Here is an 18,457-nt window from a genome sequence, read left to right as displayed (position 1 = left end):
CGCTGGAGCGGTCAATTTTTGATATCATATTCAAAAATGTTTAGAATTCCTAAAGTGTGGGTAACACAAAAATAAAATCGTACATAAGAAAAGATAATCTTTTTTATTTTGGTTGTAATGGACAGAAGAATGGTAGGCTATTACTGAGTGATGTAGGCTATATTAAAGCTAGTTTCCTGTATTTCGAATCAGAGAGAGAGAAAGAGTAAATGAGTTAATAATAGTAAATAAATAGTAAAGATCTTTTCTAGCTTCAACTGATTACAAATACAAATATACTTTATTGTACAACCAGAAACAACACATGTAACATAAAAGAGAAAGTAACAAGCAAGAAATAATAATAATAATAATAACAAAAAAATGTACAAAAGGCGGTCTTATCGCTAAAGAGCGATCTCTTTCAGACAACCTTTAGAAAAGGACATGAATAAGAACAAAGCTGCATAGAGGTGTACTTTAAAATAATATATCTAAACATATATAACTGATTAATTTAGTTATTACTAAGCTTAGTAAACGTTTTCATGTTAACGTCTTTAGATACCATTTCATACATTTTATTGGCAAATAAGGCGTCAAAATAATTTAATTTGGGTATAATTGAATTTAAAACCATAAATTATTTAATGCTGCTATTTCCACTCATATATATTTATTTTATATTTAATTACAAAAAATTTTATTTTTATGAAATTATTTTTTTTTTCGGTTTTGGACATATTTAAAAAAAATTGTAGATGTATATCAATTGTACCTATTTGAATTCATAGATGCTTCTATTCCATAAAACAAGATATTAATTTTAATAAACTTAGTATTTTTGTTTACATTTCGTATACTTATATAGTGTATAATTATATTGATAATAATTAAAAGAAATCAATAAATATAAAATTGTATAAATTTAAAGAATAATAATATTTTTTTTTAAATAGTGGATTATTTGGAAAATACCAAGACAGAAGAAGAGATGTTCACACGGACATTAGTAATTGAAAGTACTAAATTTTTTTTTATGTTGTGTACTTTTTTTTACTAAAGTTTGTGTGTACTACACACAACATCAACGGACTTAAGAAGACTGGATTTGCAGTAAGTAAAAAAAATAATATTATTTTGTAAGTTTATTGTTGGCTGTATTTTCCAAGTTGTTGAATTATTTGTAAGTGTATTCTTAACTGTAATAATAAGTAGTAATATTTAAAAAGTCTATTATTGATGAACATTACTTTGTAAATCTTTTTGTATTGTATAAGCTACAGTATGGATTGTAATAACAACATATACGAAGATTTTGTAAGTGTATTGTTACATTGTTCTAAGTGTGTTATTGTGTTAACAACTTGCAACAGTTTGTAATATATTGTATAATCCGAACGTAAACATGTGTGATTGACGATTGAGTTGACTTGAGGTATATATGTACACTTCAATTTTAAATGTGAATTTTTATCAAGTATCAATCAGTCAATTAAAATAACTTTTTAAATAAACGCAAATCGGCTAATGTTTAGATTAATATGTTCTGATGCATTACAATACAAAAAATATTTGTTTTTCTCCTTTAATACCCACTTTATCTGATAGATATTTCTATAAAACCCAACAGCTGAAATCATCATCAATCATTATCTTTAAATTAGTTAAGATGAAAAATGGGTCCTAAGGGCCTGTTATACATCCTGCAAATATACCCTATCATTAACTAATGTTCGAGATTAACTTTATCAGTAACTAGTGAAGCAGGCCCTTAGAAAAATACTTAGTCTAAAATTTAGGCTACTAGCTATGGAACTGCTAACGATCTTCTACAAAAAGTAATTTAAGCTTGTGGTACTATGGTAATTCAGATAATACCCCAGGTGTAAGTTACTTGTTGTTGAAGTTTAGTTCGAATAAAGAGAAAAACTGTATATAATTTATATATATATATATATATATATATATATATATATATATATATATATAATTATTATTTTTTTTTTTTACTATACTATCACTACTAACCACCAAATTTCTCGTGACTATGTCGATTTTTTTTTTGTACTACTGTACGCAAATTAGCACAACAAAAAACAATCCAAGTTGTTGCGGTCGTACGGAAGGTATACGCGTACATAAATTTCAGTGATTCATCTGTATAAAGATAGGTTTCTTATTTCTTACATTTGGCTATCTGGAAGAATTATCCATAACTCCGCCCATCTACTTCACAGTCTGTAACTGTCTTAAAATATGTTAAAAGCTTAAAATGTGTGGTGTACCGTAAAGTATAAATATTTATTTAACAACGTTATTCTTTTTTACAGCAGATTAAAGACTTTCAATTTTTTTATTTATATAGTATACTTAGATATAAATATCTTTATATTTACTACGTAGGTATAAAGTCAGTTGGTATTTTGTATTTAAAAGTTGCATTTGTATAAAACGTACAGAAATAATGTAGGTCGTATTGTGACCTTCTTAAAGAGCAACTGACCCTCCAGTCTTTGTGCTAGAGTACACTTTGATGTATAATTTTTGTATGAAAATGTTGGAAAATTTATAAAAATACTATTTTAAATATATCTTAGTTTACACCGGTTCCGTACTAATTTTGAATTTTTTTAATGAAAAAACGTGCTTTAATATTATTTACTGATTTAGTAATTAACTATTTTCTCTAATGTAGATTTTAGAAGTATGATAAAATATACATAAGCCCTTATCAGAAAAAATATTTAATTTGATGATAACTGTTGCTTTTATTTAAATTATATTATTCTGTGCTGTCATTCGGATACAATTCAAACAACCAGATCGTAGAAAGAAACGTAGCTTTCGTTATAAATCTCATTATGATTCAATCTTGAGATTTATTAGGATATCTAATCGAACTTTCTAAGTAATTATTTAAACTATTTAGTTTTTTGTTTTTGCTATTTTATGTGATTTGTACAATCCGTTTAAGCTTTTTTTTTTTGTCAATATTATTGTTTTATTATAAATACAATTTTTCTTGAAACTTTTTCGTTGGATACGAATCATCATTACAGCCTATACAGTCCACTGCTGGACATAGGCCTCCACAAGTTTACGCCAAAAATAACGTGAACTCATGTGTTTTGCCCATAGTCACCACGCTGGGCAGGCGGGTTAGTGACCGCAGTACTGGCTTTGTCGCACCGAAGACGCTGCTGCCCGTCTTCGGCCTGTGTATTTCAAAGCCAGCAGTTCGATGATTATCCCGTCATCGGTCGGCTCGTTAAGTTCCAAGGTGGTAGTGGCACTGTGTTATTCCTTAGTCGCCTCTTACGACAGCCACGGGAAGAGAGGAGGTGTCTATATTCTTTACTGCCGTAACCACACAGCACTTCTTTAGTGCCGTAGCCACACAGCACTTCTTTAGTGCCGTAGCCACACAGCACTGGATACGGATACCTGTTACAAATAAAATTCATTTATTAAGTTCTTATTGCACACCACAAAAAATTAAATAATAGGGAAAAATTTAATATTTCACGAGATTATCTTTATTTATTTACAATTAATTATTATATATTTTATTATTTATGATACATATATTAACGAAGAAAACATTTGTACGTTTTTTCCGTCTACCTCTAAATAATTATTGACAACAAACAATAAACACCTTATAGAAGATCACAGCTAAATATCGCTGTTTTCAAGCAGTGTTGTGTTCCTGTTGGTGAGTAAGGTACTATAACTCTGGGGGGAATTGGGGATGGGTTCGGCACCGCGCTTGCAATGTCTCTAGTATTGCAGACGTTTATCGCTTACTATCAGGTGAGCCGTACGTTTGTTCGCAGATCTACGAGGAGTTATTAAAAAAAACACCCACACACACAGACATTTTAACAACTTTTAAAACAATTACAAGAATCTCCCTTCAAAATACATAAAATATAATTAATAACATTATCTTATATTTTTTTGTTATTATTATTATTATTTCTCGCTTGTTTCTTTTTCTTTTATGTTATTTGTATTGTTTTTGGTTGTACAATAAAGTATATTTGTATTGTATTGTATTTGTATTATCATACCATACCATATCAATGCCTTTTAGTATGTTATGGTAATATATAGAAAGTGCGTTTCTAGCTTTCTGTTCCCGATAAAAAAGAACGGGGTAAAAAACATTTTCATTCTGTTGTAAACGCTATTAATTGAAATACTCTCGAATAAATAGCGAGTCTCTCGACTTCGTGAGTTTATTATTCGCTTACATTTTCAAAACTAGTGTTTGAAGATGTTTGGTTACATATTAATACTAGCATTTGCTCACATTTACAATACATTACCGCCCTTACATTTATGTTAGTGAACTGATTCTGTAGTCGCAGCGTGATATTGCATAATTTCTATAACACAATTTAAATATTTCGCCTTTCAAATAATTGGGGTATTGAAGACTGAATTTTTTAATATTTAATTATTTTTTAAAATAATTTTTGACTATTAATACTTAAGGCCAGCATGTTTAATCATTCAAACACTCCGGCTTTGTTATTATTAATTAATTATCAAATTCATAGTATTTTTTAAAGATATTGAAAATCTGTATTCAATGTCGTTCATCGATTCAGAAATATAGTCGTGTTATCTGTCATATAGTATTGTGTATTGTAAGTTTTATTATTTTATTGCAGCTACAATACTTTTTATAAGAATAAAAATATCACACACAAATGTGTTTCAAAATCATTTTCTAAATATATTCGTTTTATATGTCACGATCATCTAGCTATGCCCGCGACTGTACACACGTTAATTGGAGGGGAATAATCAGCTATAAGGCTAGGGCCAATTTTTCGTCGGTTAATGGGTTATTCAACACGAATAGAATTTTTGAATTTGAACCATTAGTTCCCGAGATTAGCGTGTTTAAACAAACAAACTTTTCAACTTTATAATATTAGTATATATAGCATTGTCGCAAGAAAAGCCAGCTCTCGTCACTAACCTCGAGCCCTCAAACCGTTATCACACTCGAACATTCTACTCCCATCGAACTAGCCACTTGACACAGAAAAAAAGACGAAAGCGTAGCGTAAGCGAGATTTTCAGCGACTCTCTTATTTTTACTATAAATATATTATGACATCATTAAAATCGTCTTAATATATTTTTTTTACCTAATGCAAATATAATTTTCTCGCATAAGACATGATAAAATGAAAAAAATTGTGAAACAGGAAACTATAAACTAAAAGATGATATATTAATAGATTAATCTGAGGTGGATTATAGCGGAAATTATTTTGCTTTAAGTCTTGAGCAGCCCCACTGGGACACTACCTCAACCTTACAAAAGATTATATCTAAATATGTCTTGTATTTCAGTAGTAACAACGCACTTGTGATGCAACTGATGATCGCAGTCCACTACGATAACCATTAGACAAAAAAAAAATAGGTATATATTGTATAAATTTTACTCCATATAAAAAACACTTCACGAATCAAATCATGACAATTGTTTTAAATCAATTCCGAATGTCGAACTGCTATTTTTGTTTCATCTTAATGTCAAACTTACATTATAATTAGCGGAAATACAAAGTGGCGTATAAATTAGTGGATACCGATACTGTCAAACAAATTATTGTAATGTCAATAATCGCCCAGTGATTTATTATTATAAAACAATTGAAAAGAAGAGTTGAAGATATGATTTACAATATATCAGTCAAAAAACATTTCCTTTTAAAATAACTTTTTACCTTATATAAGGTTATTGATAGGACGGTTCATTTTTGTTTGATTACCTGTGCACATATTACACGGAAATCACTGGATTGCAATAATACTCGTGAACGGGTTGGGTCATATCCTGGATAAAAAAAGTACCCGGGCCGACTTTTTATCCAGGAAAATGAAAGGCTTAGGGGGTATTCAAAAAACCCCGACAGTACAATACTGTGAATAGAGTGGGTGGAATTCATTTGTCTATTATGTATGTATGATTATGTACAGAGTATTTCTATGTTTGTACATACTAGGTGACCCGTTTAGCTTTTTCTGGCATATTTATGATTGCCCTTATCCTTCTCTTATAACATGATGTGTAAATGTATATATACAAGTAATACATTATACTTAAAATACAGGTGCAATCATACAGTGTGTACAGAAGCATCATGTGAGATGCTACTGGAATCTACTGTTATTAAATCAAATATGTTATACATGATATATATACTACTGTTAACAAAAAAAAAAAACTAAAATAGTATTGATCAGCAGAGATATAGGGACGTTTTATAACAAAAATATTTATCCGCCGTCGCTAACTATAAAAACTTTTAGCCAATAGCGATTTATGTGCTTTTTATGGACTTTCAATGGATCGTGAGCTTTAAGCTCCATCCAGACAGATTAACGTGTCAAGCATATTCCAATCAAGGGATGATATGTTTTCCGCTTATTAAAAATCGATGGGCAGGAATATTTTTTCATACGCCAATTTGTCCACATCAAATTAATCTGCCCGTTTAACTTGTCAATATTCTGACAGACATGTTTATTTTCATATAAGTATGGGCTATGAATATAATAATGGAGGTAGGAATTTCTTGTTCAGAATCAGGACTAATCCGACTGCCGAGGTACCTCAAGTTCAATGAAAATCACAGTAAAATAACCCTGCTCTCAAAGAGTGTGTTGTGTTTTAATGGGGATCACAATGCCTAATATGTTACGATAATCTCATACCGTCAAGTGGAATGTACGTTTTATACATTATATATTCGTCACTGTACGAAGCGTTAGAATTTTTAATTAATCGACCATATTAAATGTGAAACTACTTAATTTCAACCTTTCAACGTATCAGTTCTGCTGAGAATAATTAACAAGAACGTCAACAGTTACCTTTTTATCTCTTTTTACTTCCAAAAAAGGAGGAGGTTCTCAAATCGTTTTTTTTTTAATGTATGTTACATCAGAACTTTTGACTGGGTGAACTGATTTTGATGAATTTTGTTTGAATTCAAAGGTGTTGCGTGTCATTTGGTCCCTTTTAAATTTAATTGAGATCTGACAAGTACTTTTAGAGCTATATCTAATAATGCGTATTTACTTGACTATTTTTTCGTCGACCTACGTTGTATTAAGCCGCATACCTTTTTATTGGGTGTATCGATTTTGATCATTCTTACTTTAATCGAAAGCGAATGCTTATCTTGTACTCACATTTAAATCAAGATCTAGTGACTACTTTTTGAGTAATCTTTGATAGCGCGTATTTTACTTGACAATTCGAAGTCGGTTTTCTTTTCGTTTGCAAGCAAACACAACTAACGATTCACTTTAATTTTCTCCTGACTAAAATTCATTATCACTGAGTGTAAATCAACTCAAAAAGTCTAATAGTTCTTAGCGATAAGACCGCCTTTGTGCATCTTTCTTCGTATGTATTACTTTTTTGTAACGTTTCTTTGTAGTGTACAATAAAGAATATTTATTATTATTTATTAAAGTCTTTGCGGGTCTCCCTGCCGTGCCTCAAAAGATCATTGAAACGTGATAGCGATTATAAGTTAACATAACTTATATTATTTAGACCACCTGCACCTACCTGCAGAGCAGCGTGGTGGACTAAACTACTACTCCTTCAGTAGTGGAACTTTACAGGCTGATTCTAGTTTAAAAAAAAAACGATTTTCTAATTCTTCTAAGGGAATAAATATATATATATATAAGGGATAAAAGTTCGTGTAAAGCTCGTTCCTTCTGATACCAGTAACGTGAAAGCTATAGAATAATTTCTTACCACGTCCGAACTATTTTATATATACAACGTGACATTGGCGGAATCATTTTGCAAAGCTTAGAGCTTACGAGCGAGAGCATTTTAAATTCCTATAAAATTTATTTAATTCGTTTGGACATAAAAAACTATAATAACATCTCGTCGGTTTATGAGTTTCCAAACTCTTTTCATTTATTAGTCTAATAATTAAAATAACACGATCAGACGGTGAATTATAGCATTTTTTGCCAATAACTTCATTATGAAGGTTTTAATTTTATTAATACTTACAATTAACACATTTTACAAAATTATGTATTTGGTCATAAATCTTAGTGCTAAGTATTGCCGAAACGTTAAGCCACCTGTTCCTAATACACAATCACATGAGTTAATGAAGTATTTTAATGACTAAATTAACCGAATTTGGTTTGTTTTTCAGTCATTAATTTAAATGAATGCTGGAAATCGGGGGTCAAAAAATCTAATCGGTCTAATAACGCCTATAATTTTACGATTTAGTGTTAGCTATCTTTGAAATTAATACGAGCTTATTTAATACTTTTCAGTATTTTGCAGTAATCGAGTGAACCTTTATCTTTGAAAGCACTAATCCTAACACCACAGTGACTCTTGGTACAAAAATCTGCATGCGGTCAGGCGGACCGGAGTCGCGGTCACGAAATCGACTCCTACATTAAACTGACTTTTAAAACTGGAAGAACAATGTTTACACTATACTAGAGTTAACTCTCGTTTGTATATATTACAAGAAAGGCACACAATCATCACAGTACATAACACAGCTAAATAATACTGCTTAATTCATATTTTATATTATACTAGCTGACCCCGCAAACGTTGTTTTGCCTTATATGTTATTAATCCCCTTAATCTCCCCCCCTTATAGCTTATAACTTAAGAGTACGAAAATTGGCCGATTCTCAGACCTACCCGATATGCACACAAAAAATCATAAAAAATCGGTCCAGCCGTTTCTGAGGAGTATCGTAACTAACGTTGTGACAAGAGAATTTTATGTATAAGAACATATTTAATCCATATATAACTAAATGTAAAAATGTATTTCAACTTTTCCGTTTTCAATATTTATATATGATTGTCATATAGTGGTATAATAAATACTTTTTTAGCCTTAGTACTAAAAACGCCCGGGTAAAAATATTACATTCCTTTTATTTAAACAACACCTTTTATAACCTGTATATTAAGAGCACAGTTTAAATTTAGGTTATACAACATCACACCCCAAGACGTAGGTGTGGAGAAATAATTATAAACCAAGCTAAAACGGTCGGGTCGACCACTTTGGCAACTCTTTCACGAAAATATCTTTAGAAAACCTTATTATTTTTGGTTCAATGATCAATTGGTTATAATAACATCGTTTTACGAAGTGTAACACTATAAATAAGCCAACCTGCATTGAAGCAGCGTGGTGGACTAAGCTCTGATCCTTCTCCTACATGGGGAAAAAAGCCTATGCCAAGGAGTGGAATATTACAGGCTGAAGCGTTACCATAACTGTAACAATCTAAATATCGAAAACAGATGAAATCACAGCGTATTGTTAATTTTATAAATACATTTTATAAAATAGACTGCTTACTACACATCATGAAAAATATTTAAAAGAAATTTTTAGGTAAGCTTCAATGATTTTATTATGAATATTACTTCAATAGGTACTTTTTCAATTTATTATATTTGAAGAAAAAACAAGTCTTTTTTTATGTACAACTAGGTCGGCAAACAAGCGTATGGTTTACCCTGCCCTGATGGTAAGCGATTACCGTAGCTTATAGAAGAATGCAACACCAAAAGCATCACAAACGTGTTTCCAACCCAATCCCCAATCCCCAGGACTCTCCCACCTTATTCACCAACAGGAACACAATACTGCTTGAAAACAGAGTTATTTAGCTGCGATCTTCTGTAAGGTCGAGGTACTACCCCAGTCGGGCGGCTCCATATTTTGAGCAGGTATTTCCTGCTGTGCCCTACCTCAGTTAGTTAGTCTTTCCTCTTGTCAGTATTAATATGAAAACCATTGATTATATGTAAATCAAATTAAATGTACAAATTAAGAAAAAGAAAAAAAGTATAAAAATCGATAGCAAGAGTATATAATACAACATATATAATACCAGCTATGAACCCGCGATGTCGCACGCGTTAATTTGAAGAAAAAATAGCCTTTAGCCCTTCTCAGTAAATGGGCTATCCGACACAAAATTAATTTTTCAATTCGAACCAGAAGTTCCTGAGATTAGCGCGCCTAAACAAAGAAACGAACAAAATTTTCATCTTTAGAATATTAGCTTTATAATATTCTAATAGTAATTATAATGGAGATCTAATTTAAAGTCTCTTGGTTTCATCTTGATATTCTCTCAGGAAGTAGAGTTATAGAATAGAATAGAATATACTTTATTGCACACCACTCGGAAAAAAAATGACATAAAACAGTTATTTACACATAGAGATAGTAATGTACAAAGGCGGTCTTATCGCTTAATAGCGATCTCTTCCAGACAACCTTTAGATATAGGATAATATGCATTGAAAAGGTAGCAGCACAATTATCTGTATAATTTGTAAATTCAACATTATGCATGCAAACATGATGCATTTTTTTTCCCCTACTCAAAAAATATAGAAAAAAAACATACTTCACACATACACATATACATATATACATACATACATACATACATATATACATACATAACATGTTATTAGGCACAGCAGGAAATATCCTGCTCAAAATCTGGAGCAGCCCGACTGGGTAGACGACCTTACAGAAGTTCACAGCTAAATAATACTGCTTTCAAGTAGTTTTGTGTCTCAAAATTTAACTGTAGTGTATAGAGTAAAAGACACGTTCGTAATTATATATGGTGGGTCTCCCCACCGTGCCTCGGAGAGCACGTTAAGCCGTCGGTCCCGGTTGTTATCATGTACACCTGATAGCGACCGTTACTCGTAGTAGGGAATATAACCGCGTTACTCGTAGTAGGGAATGGATATATTCCCTACTGCCAACCCGCATTGGAGCAGCGTGGTGGATTAAGCTCTGATCCTTCTCCTACATAGGAAAAGAGGCCTATGGCCAGTAGTGGGATATTAAAGGCTGAAGCGACGTCGTAATTATATATAAACAAGAAAAATCACCACTATGTTAATTTCCTATAAAAATAGTAATGCAAAGGAAGTTATACGATCTTATCTCTTCTACGCCTTTTTATCATCGGATCTCTAGACATAGTAGCGGTCATCCGTTTTAATCGATATTCCACAGATACGCATAAAATGATTTCCTGACTAGTTTTAACGTGCACTGCAGAATTCGGAATAACCTTTTTAGCTCAATATTTCTTACTAGCTATAATAACAACCTTCAAAATGCGAGTTACGGTACCTTCCCGGCAAACATACTTCTTAGACTACATCGCCTCCCACTAAATCGATTATAAAGAACCTTACGTTGTTATCAAAACTATTAGGAACTTCTGTTTCATTAATTTCACATGTTCCTTTGTTATGAATATGTTAATTTAAAACTTAGAACCGGTTTATTGTCATGTTTGTTAGTAATCACTACAGTTTTGTGATATTTATATAGTACATCGTGACAAGAGTTTTAAATCCTAATAGTAGCTTTACAAATCATGAAATATTAGAAATTTAAGTGTCACTTTATTTTAGTTATGTAAAAAACAATTTTATTTTAAAACAAAGGTCTAAGATAGATCGTCCTTAGAATAGCTTATACAATAACGAGATACATCTGACCTGCTTCGGACTCCGTCGCAAGAAGGGTCAATTGTAATCTACGAACTCGAAACCGAGCAAACTAAGCGATAACCACAATTCCATCCATATTCTCAGATACGTCTTATCTTAAACTTAAGTACGCTTAAAACTTTGATAGATACATAGATAAAGATATAGTCCGCTAGATTATATATATACTAGCTGACCCCGCAAACTCTGTTTTGCCATATATGTTATTAACTCCCTTAATTCCCCTCGTATAACTTAGGGGTATGAAAAATAGATGTACGCCGATTCTCAGACCACACACAAAATATATACACACAAATTTTCATAAAAATCGGTCCAGCCGTTTTGGAGGAGTTTGTTAACTAACATTGTGACACGAAAATTTTATATATAGGATAAATTAGAGATACGTAGTGGGATATCCACACATACACAAACTTTTTATGTCAAAATAATAATCAAACCTCATTTCATGTTCTTATATTCTTTATAAAAATATTTTTTTATAGATGTCAAAAACTTGTATTTTAAATTATTCTTTTTAATTATTTTATATTTTACACCGTATTCTTTTGACTATATATTTTGCTACGTGAAGACAACGTTTTCATTTGTTTTTTTTTTTAGTTATTTTTATTAAAAAGTTATTGGAGATGTTAAAGATTTTATCATTAGCTAAATACATCTCAGCTAAATATAGATAAGATATAATAAATACATATATAAAACATGCCCATTTTGTTTATCAAAGGAAACTCGGCTGCTACAATTGCGTTATGGCGTTATGATTGTCGGTCAATAAACTACCATTGATTGATCAAGGCAGCCTGTAACATGGCACTGCTGGATGTACGTCTCTGTTTTCATGTAAAAGAAAAGTCAGAGCATAATCCACCACACTGCTCCACTGCATGTACGCCGATGTATTGCCTACTATAAGTAGCGATTGCTATCAATATATGATAACAACTGAGACCGCTTAACGTGCTCTCTGAAGCTCGGTGGAGAGATCCACAAGGTTAATAATATGGCTTGAAGTAATGGTAAACGCAACTGGCTGTTGACAACGACCACCTTTTAATGCTTGCTCCTGACAAATATTTGTATAGGCCAGAAGTTTGTCATGACCTGAGCCTTTATTTGTCTTGTGTGTGTTTCGAAAACTCAACAAGGATTTTGTCCTAATGGTGCTGTGGAGATTATTGCTTTCAATGATTTATTAAACTGTTTTAGCTTTCGGAAAACCCACAAGCCTCCACATTATATCAGTGATCATAAAACTATGACGGCTCCAGGTAAAATGTCATTCAATTATTGCGCCAAAATATATTTTTTAATATAAACATGAGTGAACTTTCAGGAACTCATGTTGAGCAATGTGTTTTTCCGAATCAAAAATAGTACAAATTTAGTTTTGATGGTGTTTAATGACAATAGTTTGGGTCTTAACCAATGAGGTACATAAAAGAGTACCTCTTCAGCTTTAATTTTTTCCAAGTCCAATCCTGGAAAAGCAGCACTGTCGTCAGCATATGTGTAGATTTTACAAGTTTAAGCTTAAAGAGGTCGTTTACATACACAAGAAAAAAAATAAGTCCAAGTATGCTACACTGTGGGACCCCGTAAGATACACAGATTGTGTCAATTAACAATAGGTCACCCAATTTAAGCTGTTGTTTGCGGTCTATGGGGTAGTCTCTGAGGATCTGGGAGGTATACCAATATTATAAAGCTTGTCAAGTAAGATTTTTGTCGAAACTGAGTCAAACACTTTGGCAAGCATTTCTTTCCAGAATCTATGATGCCCACTAATTTCCCCTGTCAATGACAACTCTGCGTTTTCAGTTGATATGTTAGGGAAAGAGAACCGGAAACTGGCCCTTTTCAAATTATAGATTATATGTGTGACAGAGACGGGGATAAGAATGTGTTAGCTTTTTTAATAAAAGACGTTGTTATGTTATCTAAGTCGTTAATATACCGATAAATCGTTAGAAAGTTTTCATATTATAAAATTGAATTCAGGAGGATCTGTGTTTAAAAGAATGAATGAATTTGATGAAGAATTTACATGTACGGGAAAGCTAATTGGGGGGTGAAAGAGCAAATCAAATTTTACTGCTAAATATTTACCAACTATCGAAAAATTATTATTAATATAGTTTGCCATTTAAAACAGAAAGGCCTTTAAGGATTAAGTTAAAGATTTACATTAGTTTTCATTTTATCTGTGTGTATATATGTTTAATATTTTCCATAGATTCCTAAGATTATTTTCAGCAATATTCAATTTATATCTTTCGTAATTAATTTAAAGTCTACGTATGAGTTTTTGACAGAAATTTCTGTACCATACAGTAGCTTAAGTATTTTTTAAATATAGTCGTGAGAGTTATTTTTTACTTTAAAATGAAGCTTATCATGGTTTCGGGTGCGACGCAGTATACCAGGAGTTATGGACGGCTGGATACAACGTTGACGGTTTGGAATAATCTTTATGGATTTATTGTTATTTATATTCTACTAGCGACCCACCCCGACTCCGCAAGGGTGCAATGCTGATACTTCATATAAAATATAAAATACATATATGCAATGTGAGCGAAAAAAATATGTTTATGTACGATATCACATTAGAAACCTCTAAAACTATCAGTGTTCCTCTACTATATTAGCTAAATTAGGATCTCTTGAGTGTAATAAGTCTTAGAGAGTAGTTTTAATTTCTTCAATAACTGCGTGATTATTAAGAATATTTTTCATTCGGGTTTTATTATTAGACTTGGGATAACAGTGATATAATCCGTCGGGGCCTTGGTTAAAGTAGCTGATTTAGCTGAGTTGCTGGTTTTTAACATCATGTGATCAATACACTTGTTATTTTGTATGGGAAGTCTATGACCAGAACACTCCATGATAAAATAACGTTGTTAGGTAATTAAAAGGGGGTCCAGAAAGCAAGATCCCACACTGCGCCATCGGGCTAGTTAATCCATTCGCAGACAATGTTGCAGTCCATATACAATATATGACCCATTTTTACGTCTCAGTTAAATTGTGAACTGAACTGGCTACGAGCCCCGCTCAATTCTATGAGACCATTATATAGTACGTTTTTTATTACAAATATGATGTACAGGTCGAATACGATTGCATTGTATATAAAACTGTTTATACTACTTTAGCGTAATTAGTATTTGAGAGTAATATATTTAGCTTTCATTCAACGGGTTGTAAGATAAAATATTTTTAATAGTAATACTTAGGTAACATACTTTATATATATATATATATATATATATATATATATATGCATCTGAGCTGCATTAAACAGAGTAGAAAAACAGAGTTAAATGATTATGAATGTGTGTGTATCACCTCCGGAAACGCGAAGGGAGTTCGATCTTTACGGAAAATGACAGGGATATTAAAAAAATGAGTGTGCTTTAGTGTTGTACTAACCCAATATGGACTTAAAATCTAGTCTGAAATAAAGTATTATTATTATCATTATTTAGACCACACGACTGAAGTAAAACTTCTTTATCTCCTACAGTAATAAACAAAACGTAACTCCCTCTCTTTCTATCTTCAGTAACTTATCCACCTTTCAACTTCTGTTCGCCTTGCCCGATCACACTTTTCGTAACGCTCACGTCACGAATGCACCAGATTACCCCCCAAGTCAAGCGTGCATACAGAAGTTTTACTTCAAAAATATATTTATCTAAATTCCACAAGAGATTGTGCATTAAAACATCACTCTCAGGAGAAGCCTCAGCGATACTGTTTCATACGATTTCACTTCCAATAGTATTTTCATACCACGAGTCTTATATCTTAACAAGTAAATAAAAAAAAATTATGAAAAAAACCAATGTAGTATTATAACCCTAACTATTCCCCAGGTAAAGTAGACGAGAAGGCAACGCAGCTGCACGCGATCGCCTCGCTTAAGGTGCTACTGGAGGCCACAAGGCCGACGGCTGGAGGCGCTGGCGCTGCAGCGGCGAGGAACTCTGCGGCCGCCGCGCAAGCTAAGGAAACGCCCCTCGACCTTCCTAATGGAGGTCTAGCGGACGTCCAGTTAGATGCTATAGAAGAGGTAAGGAGCTTTTCTTTTTAGTTATAGTTCAATACTGATAATTAGCAAGAAATTAAAGCTAAAATAGCATTTGATTTATGTAGGGGTTATTGCAATGGTAACAATAACATATTTTGTATAAGCTATACAGATGTATGTCACATGTGTGTCTGTGTGCTGTGTGACAGAGAGTTCCCATCGTAAGACTGCTAATAAGTATGAAGTATTTATCCATTTATAATGTAACTCAAGGGTTTATATATTTATTCATCATGTTAATCTGTAAGTAGATAAAATGAAGAAGGCTATAAAACGTTCTAACGTTAAAGTTGTTTCTGGTACATGCTCACGGTCGAATCTAGGCCTTAATAAAATTGGATGGGAAAATGTTTATTTATTATTATTATTTTATACTTTATTGTACACCACAAATATATTACAAACAAAACATAAAGATAGTTACAGACAGTGAAGTACAATGGGCGGACTTACGGATAATTAGCCATTTCTTCATAGAAAGGAAACTAACCTGCTAATACAAAATAATTTATCCATAAATGATAAATATATTCAAGCCAGAGTTAAATACTCGAAAAATCGACTTATTTTAGGTAGCTTCACGTGACTTTTTGAACTAAAACTATTCCAATATTTTTATGAAGTTTAACTTAGTTTTGGCTCCCTATCATATGCCGAAGTTCCTATGGGACTTTGCCAACGTAATTTTGTAATAGAGAAGTAGGAAGAACTTTTGATATTTTCACCACCTCGTTAATTTTTGATAAAATTGAGACATAGTTGCAGAAGTACGTAGTTAGTGATATTAATAATTTCATTTTTATTTTAGCAGTGATACGATTTATAATTGAAAAATGGACTAATACAAACAAAAATTAAGACTAATTGACCACTTACATGTTTTGCCATATATGTTATTAACCCCCTTAACCTTACGATTAATCAAACCCATCCAATTAATTTAATAGACGTAACGTAGACTTGCTACGTTCAGGTTTTGGTTCTTCGAACTGACAGTTAAAATGTTCGGCTGCCATTACACATTCATTTCAATCGTAGTCAAATCAGGTGGGCCCCTAGCTAGCCCTGGCTAGGCCTATGCCCAGCAGTGGACTGCAATAGGATGAACTGACTGACTGACTGCATACTTAAGTTTGTCACAGTGCCGTGAACAATACTATATTTTCACAAAATTTAAGGTTCAACGTTATACAATTTTAGTCTTCAATTCATTTTTTGGACTATTACTATTTGATTTAGCTTAAAATAATTGTTATTACAGTACTTGGGAAAAAATTCTATCATAAATTATGTGTAACTGAAGTAATTGTGATAAAAAAACTTGAAAATCGTTCCAAACCTTTAAAAACAGACTAGAAAGTTATCAAACGACCGAATCTAAAACCAATATCGGCTGATGTCTGTCGTTCCGTACTTTTATCAAACGTATTATGATATATTCTCTGAACGAACATGTGACTCTCGGAAGGAGAGAGAATGTGTCGTAAAAATGAGTTCCGATTCGATGAATGATGATCGATTGATCTTTGCTTCTTAGACTACTTTGTTGGAAATGTACTATTACTGAGATCTTGTTCTAGAGTACTTTTTATTTGAAGTTTTACTGCCTATATAAATTTTTCAATTCCAAAAGATGACTTTATCTTCTACCAAAAATATTATTTATGATAATGACTCTTTGTATCACTGCCTATATAAATTTTTCAATTCCAAAGACGACTTTATCTTCTACCAAAAATATTATTTATGATAATGACTCTTTGTATCATATATATGGCTAAGGGATCGTCGAAACTTACGATTTTTTTTTAATAAAATAATAAGTCAAACGTTTCTCAATAAGTTCCTTATTTTATTTATTTTAAATATTGCTTTTTATCAGTAATTAATTGTAATCAATAGTTATGTTAATTAGGTGCGATAATCTTGTATCTCATCTAACCAAACCACGATATGGGGACTATATTTCGAATTACAACTCATCAAGTAACCTTATTGTAACTTTAAGCTTTAAGTAGGAGAGTAATACGATGCTTGGTGTTACAGATTGGAGACTTGGAGGACGACACGACGCCGCTGGATATGTCGTGGCCTTCAGGTTTCCGCAAGCGACTCACGTATTTGTTGGTCGCACCCATTGTCTTCCCATTATGGATGACCCTCCCGGACACAAGGACTCCGAGAGGTGCAATACATATATACTACTACATATATATCTATGCCTCACCACTACCCTAGATTTTTCTAGTGATACAGCTGAAAAACAAGTCAATAAATCTTTATTTCTTAACAATATTTGTAATACTTTACAGTGCGCTCATAAACGCACAATTTAAAATAATTACTTACCTGAGTGAAATCTTCAGATTATAGTCACTTAAAAAATTTAATTTGAAATGTGTTAACTGCAGATTTATTCAAGTGCTAATAATCTTTTATTCTGTTTCAGGAAAAAAACTTTTCCCTTTAACATTTATAGGGTCTATAGTTTGGATAGCATTTTTCTCCTACCTCATGGTGTGGTGGGCAAATCTGGTGGGAGCGGCGGCCTACATACCCCCTGAGGTGATGGGGCTAACGCTCCTTGCTGCGGGTACTTCGGTGCCAGATCTGATCACCTCAGTTATCGTCGCAAGAAAAGGTTTCGGCGACATGGCCGTCTCGAGCTCAGTGGGCAGCAATATTTTCGATGTTACTGTTGGGTAAGTGGAATTAGAAAACTAAGTAAAACTTCCCGCAGAACTTAAAGAAACTCAAATGTT

The 18,457-nt window shown here is 32.4% G+C and overlaps 1 protein-coding gene across 1 annotated transcript in view; it reads left to right on the top strand.

Moving 5' to 3' along the window:
* Positions 1–18,457, top strand: part of LOC123661873 (sodium/potassium/calcium exchanger Nckx30C) — a 105,439-nt gene that overhangs the window by 75,067 nt on the left and 11,915 nt on the right. Inside the window, exons 4-6 of the mRNA XM_045596811.1 lie at positions 15,481–15,677; positions 17,742–17,880; positions 18,145–18,397. Of these exons, the coding sequence (XP_045452767.1) occupies positions 15,481–15,677; positions 17,742–17,880; positions 18,145–18,397 (589 nt within the window). The remainder of the gene's footprint in view (positions 1–15,480; positions 15,678–17,741; positions 17,881–18,144; positions 18,398–18,457) is intronic.

Source organism: Melitaea cinxia, chromosome 17, assembly GCF_905220565.1.
Source record: "Melitaea cinxia chromosome 17, ilMelCinx1.1, whole genome shotgun sequence".
Taxonomy (NCBI): Eukaryota; Metazoa; Arthropoda; class Insecta; order Lepidoptera; family Nymphalidae; genus Melitaea; species Melitaea cinxia.
The sequence above is the reverse complement of the archived record's forward strand: the minus strand, read 5'-3'. Positions and strand labels throughout refer to the sequence as shown.